Raw genomic sequence first — 10,795 nt, forward strand, 5'->3', positions numbered from 1 at the left:
GTAGCGTACACGTTTGAAAAATTTAGAAGATTTGTATGGTAAAATGTTGCTGGACGGCAAAACTCGCCATCCATCTCAAGAGTTTGGAATATGCGAAGATCAGTTTTTCTTTACATGCAAAAAAGTTGGAAACAGTTCAATTGGACGTACTTTAATGAGAATTCTACAAAAACAATAAGAGTATTCTAATTTCTAAATATAATATTTAGACAAAAGCAATTACATAATAATCCAATTGCTATATATGTACTCACATTATATTTATCATATACATGTTATAGAATGCTTGAAATGGAATAATCTCTAATAGGTTGGCGTTGAGAAATCTAAGCAAAAAAAGATTTTCTTAAAATGGTTACTTAAAATGGAATGGTATTGGTTTTTTAAGATAACACTCTTGTAATCCCATTTCTTTTTAATTCTTTCAAATTGTTTTCTGTCAATGCAGGACTATTATCGTCAGATTGAAACCGCGGGTTTAATCTACCGTAAGCTGGAAAAACAAATTTGGCCGACATATAGATGTTAAAATTCTCATCATTTGCTCACAAATCTCTCTTCGACAACTTTTTTTGTTGCAGTACAACTATGGCAGACATTGTCAAGCATTTTAGGCTTTATTTGTTATTCTCTTTGACTCCTTTTTATTATGTCTTAACTTATAACGGTTGTTAAACAACGTGCCTTATCATCTTTATTTTGTTTTGATTTGATTTTTTTTAAATTCCATATTTGGATAAAACCGATTGAATAAAGGAGACCACAGTAAAAACCAACGTACAAGAACCAAAATTTAAGGACCTGTTTAGCTAAAATTTCCATTTTAACATACAAACTTATTAAGCCAAGGCACATTACAAAAATGAAGGCACAGATGAAAAAAAAAAAAAAAACAGAAAAAAAATTAGTCCAGACATGCATGCTAGTACTTTGAAAAGATAAATGTACTGTATGGGTGTCATCTAAACTGTATTCTTGATAATCACTTAATATAGTAATATATTCCATATCACATATGCCCTGTAGTTGTTATCTGTGCTGATCGCTAGTGCCCCTATCAAATTAAGAGCCTATTTAAAAACATAAGTAGCCTAAAATCCCACTCAATACCATTTGAACCTTTTTAGGCTAAGTTGGAAAAATCTAGGTTCTCATAGGGGGGATTTTACTGTATCACACTTACAGATATTTTATCATTTTCAGGTTAGAAAACACACCATCTGGTAAAAGTACAATTCGGTTCGAAGACAAATCTCTGTAAAAAGAAAAAAAGCACTTATTACTTAACAAGTGAAATAATTAAGTCTTAGGTCACGCGTCTAAGGGTTTTTCGTTTATTGACTACCAAGTTAATTTATGCTAAAAGTTTTTTTTTTTATTTCTCCGGGAATAAAGTTTGCATTTCACCCTGAGACATGGCAATTATCGCAGTTTAATCTAATAGTAAACAACTTGTAATAATCATAGATTAGCGGAGTGCGTTCGAGCCCGCTTTGCGACAGACAGGTGAAAATTTGAAAAGGTCCCCTAATTTACATAAAATTGGTCAACGACATTTTTCCCCCTTTTTCTTCTGCCATTAGCATCAGTTTTGTGCCTTTACAGTGCACCAAAATTTCTTGCCTCACTTTTGGTATTATTATAGGGTTGAAAAACCAAGCGAAGAACAAATTGATGAGAAAACATCATGTGTGACATCGTCACCTTGCTATGAAAGCTGTCAATTGACCATAACATGGATGTCCAATATCAGCGTTAGCCTTTTGTTTTCCAGTATATCTATAACTGAAGTATGGCCACCATGTTGCGCGACGAACATATTTACGTACGCGACAATGAGCCATACCGCTAGGCTTGATGACCATGAAAAGTAAAATGCATGGTTCTCCTCTTTCTATGCTCGATTGCATTATTTCTATGGTTATGGAACTCCGCTCTGCAGCCCTTCAATATCACTTACAGGAAATCTAGTCTTTCCTGATAAGCAAACACGCCAGCAGGTAAAAATGTGATTGCATTGAAAGACAAATCCCTGTGAAATAAGTTCCTATCATAGGTTAAACGAATTAATATGTTTGTATATTAAACAACAAAATTGACTCATATCTTACAAAACCGTTTGTAGCTCTATTTTTTCATTTAATGAATACAATAGAATAAATAATTACCACCAAAACCAGTTGAATTAACTCACAGTATTCCCAGGTTTTTAAGGTTAGCAAACACACCATCAGTTAAATTTGTAATAGCGTTGGAAGATAAATACCTGTAAGTTAAAGTGGTAAACTACACCATTAGATACAAGCAATAAAGGCTTGGAGACTTGAGGCAGCCCTCCTTTACCCAACTTGGAAGCTCTTGCAAATATATCTTATCACCTCCTATGCCCGTAGTCAGTAGTACTCTTTTGCCAATATGAACTCAACTTTTGCATTGGGGAGGGGAATAGCTCGAATATATTGTTGTCTCAAGAGGAACATCTCATGGATTTTGCATTTGACTGTAACATTTTATAACACTTAATTATTAGCTAGAATGCCTTTTTTAACACAGCTATGCAATCTTTTTTGTTGCTGCTGTTTATGTTTCTTTTTTGTTGTTTCTCGAATGTTATTCGTCTTCCTTGTCTTCAACGGACTACTCAAATACACCTATGGTGGTTTCTCATCGTTTCTTTACCATTTCTTCCGATGCTTTAGTTCGATATTACGTTTTTTAAAAAAAATCGATCTAAGGATTTCTTTTTTTAACTATTGTGGATAATAATTTTTATTATTTCGACAAAACTACCAAATAGAATGTTCTTTTTTAATATATTTTTTTGGTATAGTTTTTACAGAACGGCCAAGTTTGAAGGTTTTTCGCTTGAGGCAGCTCAAAGAAATGGCTGCTAACCGGTGACGAATACGGAAAATGATTATCGGTTATCTTTATAGGGCTTATACGGCTTTTGTTCCAAGCATGATGCTTGGAACAAAAGCCCTATAGTAAAACAAAGAGCACGTCTTTAGTTCTTCATCCAAATATACGTGTGTATATTGCTGACACTATAAAGAGCCACCTTAACATAAATGTTAGTTTTCCCTTTTTTTACTAACAGGTTTTCCACATTTCTCAGATTGGCAAACGCCTTGTCAGGTAAAGAGGTGAGAGAGTTGTAGGACAAGACTCTGTGAAAAGATTACTTCACAATTTCAAAAAGTAATCTAAAACTTTTGCAAATTAAACTTTGAAACACTACTTCCTATTAGTCTCATCTGACTATGTGGCAGAACCAAGGTCTAGCGGATTTTAAGGTCACGGGCTCTACTCCTTTTCGAAGTAATTGTGAACTTTATTCCAAGTAGCTTGAGTCATTGGGTCATAAGGTATTTGGTTTTTGATTTTAAAACGTTGCTTTCAGGATAAACTCCGTCCGGATACAGATATTTCTTTTAACTTACACTCTGTACATGTTTTCTTTGTTCAAGAACATTCCGTCAGGTAGAAATGTGATAGCGTTGTAAGGCAATACTCTGTGAAAAGATATTACCCAATACGATTACTTTTCGACGATAAAATAATCGTAATGTGAAGAACAAGAAAGGTCTTTCAACTATCTGGCCCTTAAAAAAAAGGTATTGAATGATCTTACAGAATGTTTAGTATGCGTCTTTTTACTTACAGCGCTCTTAGTTTTGTCAAGTTCGCAAACACTCCATCAGGTGGGTATTTGATAGCATTGAAAGACAAGACCCTGTGAAAAGTAATACCTATTTTTCACTGGGCGCATTTAAAAAATTAATATTGATGTCAGTTTTTTATACGTCTGACCTCTTTTTGATGATAAATTGGGTCATAACATTGTCGAAGTGTTGTGGATTCAAGAGCTGGTGGCGGGTGGATCCACAACGAACTTTGACAACGTTAATGCGCAATTTATCATCAATAAGAGGACAGACGCATAAAATGCAAATGAAGAGCAAACACAAGTAAACTTTAAAATTTCTAAATTTTATTCAAACTGACGTAATCAGGGCGCAACTATTGTCAATAACTTTTCTCGCCTTCTCGTTTGCTCCCGGCCACATTTAATAGGATATGATTTCATTGGCTAAAAAACTGACAGTTTGACTGCACACTTATCATGCCGATGCTTTGCATAAATTCAAATTTATGTGTCTTTACTCTTATTGATGATAAACATCAGCCAATCAGCGCGCGAGAATTCACTCAGTTATTGCAAAAACAGGGATACTCGAGTGGGCGAGCACACGAGCGTGCGCGAAAATCACCTCTTGCGCGCTCGCGATTTAGCCCACTCGACTAACCTTAGGACTGAAATGAGGAAATTCTGGTAATTAACAATTTTTATGATAGAGTTTTTCATTTCATTGTTCATGACACCTTTACTTATCTTGTATGCGATAAAATTAATAAAACACACTACACTGCACTTCTCGAATGCAACATTCCCTACAGGCATTTGTGGCTCATATTTACTTACAGATATACCAGATTTCTCAGGCTAGCAAACACTTCACCAGATAAAAATGCGATGGCGTTGGAAGACAAATACCTGTCAAAAATATTCATCGATACTTATTACCCTTTAGTTCTGAACAGTTGTTAACTAGTTCATTAGGGTTGAGTGATTGCTTTAATATCAAAGGAAAATTCCAGATGTTTTAATTCATTTCAGGCCGCCACATTTGTGCCCCTCCGCGGGACACAACTATATTGTTTAAAACTGAGCTCTATAAATTCGTGTGGAACATTTTGATGTATATCTCAAGTTCAGAATACCACGGATACCTGAGACTCGGACACAAACATTATGTATTAATCTTCTATAAAATTTGAAATTTTTGACTTATTTAATGGTTTTGATTTTACGTTTTCTCGGCGTGCCAGTGAAAACCAGCCACAGCATTGAAAAACAAACACCTGTGAAAAGTATCACCTGGCCCTAAGGTGGTAAGGTTATACGGTTTAAATAGTTGACTTAATGTTAAGATCGGCCAAACGATCAACCAATCTCATCTGTTAACTACATTAGCTTAATGTTTTAAGTCAGGACTTGTCACTCTTGTAACCATTCTATTTCTTGCTTGGATAAAATACAATAAAACGCATGTGCCCTATCTCTATTCTCGGTATCCTTATTTGACTCACAGTTCTCTCAGATTTTTTAGGTTCGCTAACACTCCATTAGTCAAATTTGAGATGGCGTTGTTATACAGATACCTGTGAAAAGTATTAATCGATAGTTTCCATAGTAAACCAATAACATACAGTATTGTAGATAAATCAAGCTGCTTGAAAAAAAAAAAACACGTCATGTTGACTTCGAACGGTAAAATACAGCAATAAGGCCGTTTGAAGAAAAGGACTGGGGCGGACAGTACTTAAAAAAAGAGGTTGTGTTCTTGCGACACGCGTTACTTGCGAGCCCACGCCAGAATTCAATAATGTATCACCAACAAACCAAAAAGTGTTAATGGCCAATGCGGATTGAGACGGTATTAAAATGAATTTCTTTCTAATTATATTTACTTGTTAATTCGTGACATTTAATGTACTATTTTAGCACTCCGTTTTTATTGTTTTGAAAGATTTGAATCGTTTCGCTGGAATTTTCTAGAAAGACGTAAATCTCTTCTCAAATTTTCTCGTAGACTTCAGTCAGGCATAAAGGAGAAACTTTGAGATTCGATGGAAATAGAATTAACTGGTTTCCCGAGGGACCGGTCATTGAGTAATTTGTTATATAGCACAACGAAGACTTAAAAAAACGGCGGTCGTTTGTCAACATTCGCGGGCAGTAGTGCTCTGTTACACCCTCTGACTTCATCGATTTTGCAATTTTGCTAACTCAGAGACCTTTGGCGGGAAACAGTTCTATTGTTAGATGTCATGTGACTGCTCAGAGACTTTTGGCGGGAAACAGCCAATGAGGGCGCGCGCTGTTAGGGGAACAATCCAGATTTGATTTGTCAATGTGTTGCGCCTACTGTAAACCCGTGTGACAGAAGGGGATTGTTAGCTATGTAAACCTCGCCTTTACAGCAAATTTTGAGTGCCACTAGTAAACTCTGTTTGCTTTACGGTTTGTGTCACCAGGAACACTCGTTTTTCGTCTTTACTTACAGGTCTTCCAAATTTGTCAGGCGTGCAAACACTCTGTCAGATAGAAATGAAATGTCGTTTGAAGACAAGTCGCTGAAAAAAATATCATCAAACAGATGAAAGAGTAAAATAAAGCGTTCGTAGAATAAATTAAAACTTGGCCCATTTTCTTTCTTGATAACTACATTCCATTTGTTTTTCTTTTAAATATTGTATTGCAACAGAACGAAAAACACTTTGTTTAAACAATAAAATACATTTTACTTTCAATATCATAGGTATGGTTCTTTCCACTCACAGTAGTTGTAGATAAACAAGGTCTTTAAATACTTCGTCAGGTAAAGATTTAATACCGTTTGCGGACAAATATCTGCGAAAATAAATTCAAATTACTATGAAAATGTATCACCTAATAATGAGGAAAACAGAGACTGGGATTTAGTTTTCATGGAACAAACCACTGTCAAATCGTGCTTGTCTGTTTGTGGCTTTAATTACTGGCTGGTTTTCACTATCACGCCACAAAAAAGTCAAATAGCCCCCTGATACTTATGATAATCAGCTTAGTTAAGCTTTCAATTATTAGCACAGGACACTCTTTACTTACAGCGCGTTCAAATTTGTGAGGTTCGAAAACACTCCTTCAGGTAGAAAAGTGATAGCGTTTGCAGACAAATGCCTATAAAAAGCACCATTAGAGAGTTAAATGGCTCTTTTGTAGATTAAGTCACTACAGTCAGTTTCTATATTCAAGATAGAGCTATGCCATCGTTTGATTTCTCCTTTTAAATGCATTTCTCGAGCTATAATGCTATATTATCTTGAAGTAAGTTAGATTTCCTTTCATCACTTACAGTAATCTCAGATTTCTCAGATTGGCAAAAACTCCGTTAGGAAGAGTTGTAATGGCGTTTGAAATCAAAAATCTGTGAGAAGTTGTTAATGAGTTTTAAGTTATCTGACATGAGTTTGGCTTCAGCTTTTTATGACTACCAACAGTAGCCATATTTCAGTTTAAATCCTTTATTAAAATGTGATACAGGAAACAACAATATTTGGTAATTCGTATATTTGATCCTTGATTTCATTATGTTGTGACTAGCAAACAAATCCAAAGGCAAAATGGCGAATGTTAACTGCAAGGGTTTCGATTCCAAGTCTGAAAACCTTTCTGATTTACTCGCAAAATATGCTACAGAAAAGCAACATTTTAGAAAATAACACCTCGGCAATAGTGCAGAAGAATGAGCCATGGGCATTTGTGGGACGTTCTCGACCAACTCTTTTATTAGATCAAGAGCAACTTTTCGTCAACTTCTTTAAACATTGGCAACTTCATAATAATTTATTACGAAAAACTGCTGCTTCACGGCATAGTTTTGGCTTATTTTAGTAATTGTTTTGGAATTTTTTTAGACCTTGTTGCTATGCTGATTCATGACAAAAAAGAAGTTAGTCTAATCTATGCCCTGTATTCCCCCGTCATAATTCACATAGCCGCAAAATTTATAATGATCCATTCCTGCATGCCTTACGATTTGCTATAGAAAACTAACATGCGAAGCGAGCCAATAAGCAGACATTTTAGTATCAAATATTGGCGGCAGCGTTGCTAAATGGTTCGAGCGCTGCATTTGAAATCAGGAGGTCGCGGGTTCAAAACCCGTTCTGAACACTAGCTGTTGTTGTTCTCGACAGCCCCAACGTTTGTAAATATCCACTTGGTTTCCCTTTTGCCAGTTGGGATTTTTAACCATCTTATGTTAATATAGTGTTTTTCTGCATAGTCCCTGAAGCGCCCCACTCGCGTGGTCAATTAAGTATACTATTATTTTTGGCGGATGCTGTGACGCTCTCGCAACAGTAGAGTTCAATGACAATTGATAAGTTATACGCCCATAACAAGTTCAAGCTTATAATTAACAGGCATTCATCTAGCTCAAAGATTGTAAAAATTCATTCTTTTGCTTGAAAACCAGCGCGCTAAAATGTCTCCCTAGGCAATTAGCCATTGAAATGTGCTCTATAATTCAGCCTCGATAAACAGGCTCGCTCCGTGTCTGATAAATGGTCACTCAGGAAACACTGAATTATTTTACATTTGATGCGAGAACTTCCTGAAAATTTTGTGAAACAACTATTTTTTTTTTCTTTCGCTGAATTTACAAGATATGACCAAGTTTCACTCTAAATTTTCATCAGCAGTAAAAACTTTTCACGCTTGTAAACCAGGGGGGGGGGAAGAAAGTCGGCACTTTTCTTTGGAGACATAGCAGTGCCTGGAAACGGTGCGAGTCTATATCAATCAAGCCGTTGCTAAGAAAGACGTCACCCAAAGTTTTGTTCTCGCAGAAAGATTTAAATATCAATGACTGCATGCGTGTGAAATACGAATAGTGGCGGTGTTTGCGTTTGATGTTTCACGCCACTGATTTCTCACCTGATGTTTCACATCACTGAGAATGTTTTGGCGGCGTGGAATACCAAGCGAAAAATTGGCCACGGTTGACATTGAACAACCAAAAAATGGTAAATCATTTTAGAATCATTGGAGTTATTTTTAATTGGTATAATTCGCAAGCCCTACTTTTGCCAGACTGGACACCGTTATCACGGTTTGTTGTTGTGATGTCCGGTAAACTTCAAAAGAACAAACAAAATGCAAATAGCTATTGTGTTTTGTGCACGGTCAAGACCAAGACAAGCGAACTAGACAATGACTTTGTCAAGCTATTCACTATGCCCTTAGCAACCGTTCTTTTCATAATTGCCTAATGCGTCTGTAAAGCTGTATAAATAAGTCATGGCCGCCATACTGTTGTTGTTTTTCTTGGAATTGTATGTGTCTTCTAACTTACAGTGTTCCCATTTCTGTCAAGTTCGCAAACACTCCATCAGGGAGATACGTAATAGCGTTAAAAGCTAAATGCCTATGAAAACAACAGATGATCAATGAAACAGTAAACTAATTTTTTCGCAGAGTGAGTAATTAACGTTTATTTTTTATGCATTACTGATTCACACCGTCGTTCCTCCTTCCTCGTTTGTATGCCTTTGATGTATTCAAATAAATAACTACACACAACTACAAAGATAATCACAATGATGAAACACATAGAAAATATATAACGAGATGAGATGGCAAGGAATCAAGGGAAAGAAACCCGAAAACTTAATACATCTATAACATTAATAAATTCATTAAAATTATTTATTATTAATTTATTATACATTCAACCCAATCGTACCAACAATGTTTTGTTATTATTAAATAAACTATAGACCATTGAGGATAAACTTTACCGTAACGTCAAAAATTTCACAGGGCTAAATATTGCATCAGAAATGTTTTTTAGTTTTTTTTTAAGAGGTTAAGAGGGATTGAGTAAATGGTGACTGTAAGTTAGATACGTTTCTTTTTCTTACAATAGTTTTATATTTCTCAGGTTGGTAAACACTCCGGCAGGTAGTAATGAAATATTGTTTTTAAACAACAACCTGCAAAAAAATACAAACAGTTCGTCAAAAAGTTAAATAATACTTTGATAAATTAATAATCGTTTACTTTCTCACTTTTTTCCTCAAATTTATATTCCTTGGCTTTTTTATAATCATAGCATCAAGGTTAGTCGAAAGTTGTACATATAGTTTACTTGTTGTTACTTACAGTGCTTGTAGATTTGTCAAATCGGAAAACACTTTGCCAGGGAGAAATGAAATTGCGTTTGAAGACAAATCGCTGAAAAGAACGTTATGGCACAAATATAAACAGTGAATATTTTCTTGAGCTCTCGACACTTCAATGGCGAGGAATAAAAGGACGAATTAAGCGATTGTTTCTGCTTTTACATAGCTAACTCCGCCCTTAAATCTTATTGGTTCAACTTTGTACCTGGTACGGAACCTCCCAACGGGTTATCAAATGAACATGCCTCGACATAAACAACATTATGTCTAGACATAATGTTTGGTTTTATAGAACACATTACAGGACTGGTTTCCACTTTCACTTTCCAAGGCAAAGAGAAACAATCTCTTGTAAATTTACTTTCAATATTTTATAAAGTAAAAACAGTGGAATGTATAAAGCATAAAGTAAAAACAGTACAATACAATTATCATCTTACAGTTATGCTTGGCAATTGGTTGTTTTTACTTACAGTTGCTTAGCCCTATCAGGTCGGCAAACATTCCGTTAGTTAGAAACGCAGTAGAGTTACAATTTGAATGCAAATCATTGTCTTTTTCAATAGCAAATAACAGTAAGGAGGCACCTTAAGATTTTTGTTGCGCAGAAAAGGTTGAAACACTTTGAATCAACTTAATACATTAATCCCCTCCATTGTTGTTAGAACGCTCATTCTTACTTACAGTGTCTCTAGATTTCTCAGGCCGTTAAACACTTCATCCGTTAAATTTGTAATAGCGTTGTTAGACAAATCCCTGTGAAAAGTATCATCGATCACGTAACCTTATTTCGCTTGGAGGGAAGTGTTACCCTGGTTTTAACCTCATTCAGTTTTTTAACAATAAACTATCGTTATTTCCCCTTAACCCTATTCTGACCGGGCTTTTTGGACCTTCTGGGACCGGGGGGGGGGGGGGCTTCAGAAGGCTCCCCTATGTAACTTCCAGAATATTTAAGCAATAAAAATGAAACTTATAGGATGTATAGTATGCCCAAACA

The 10,795-nt window shown here is 35.5% G+C and overlaps 1 protein-coding gene across 1 annotated transcript; it reads right to left on the reverse strand.

The window, feature by feature from the left end:
- Window positions 1-1,179: 1,179 nt before the first annotated feature.
- LOC144635461 (uncharacterized) lies at window positions 1,180-10,623 on the reverse strand. Its single transcript, XM_078494565.1, has 14 exons — window positions 10,607-10,623; window positions 9,535-9,606; window positions 8,967-9,038; window positions 6,963-7,034; window positions 6,716-6,787; window positions 6,407-6,478; window positions 6,130-6,201; window positions 5,155-5,226; window positions 4,487-4,558; window positions 3,444-3,515; window positions 3,099-3,170; window positions 2,195-2,266; window positions 1,961-2,032; window positions 1,180-1,255 (listed from the first exon to the last, which is right to left on the reverse strand). The coding sequence occupies exons 1-14, from the start codon at window positions 10,621-10,623 to the stop codon at window positions 1,180-1,182; spliced, it is 957 nt and encodes a 318-aa protein (XP_078350691.1).
- Window positions 10,624-10,795: the final 172 nt, after the last annotated feature.

The sequence above is a fragment of the Oculina patagonica genome, chromosome 13 (genome assembly GCF_052425735.1).
Source record: "Oculina patagonica isolate OP01 chromosome 13, crgOcupat, whole genome shotgun sequence".
Classification (NCBI taxonomy): Eukaryota; Metazoa; Cnidaria; class Anthozoa; order Scleractinia; family Oculinidae; genus Oculina; species Oculina patagonica.

Bases quoted from the DNA above. Each gene is read 5' to 3' on its own strand.
- LOC144635461 (XM_078494565.1), bottom strand. The intron at 9,039-9,534 runs GTAAGAAAAAGA...TTGTTTTCATAG, and splicing joins CTGAGAAATATAAAACTATT to GCATTTAGCTTTTAACGCTA. The intron at 5,227-6,129 runs GTAAGTAAAGAC...TACTTTTCACAG, and splicing joins CTGACAAATTTGGAAGACCT to GTATCTGTATAACAACGCCA.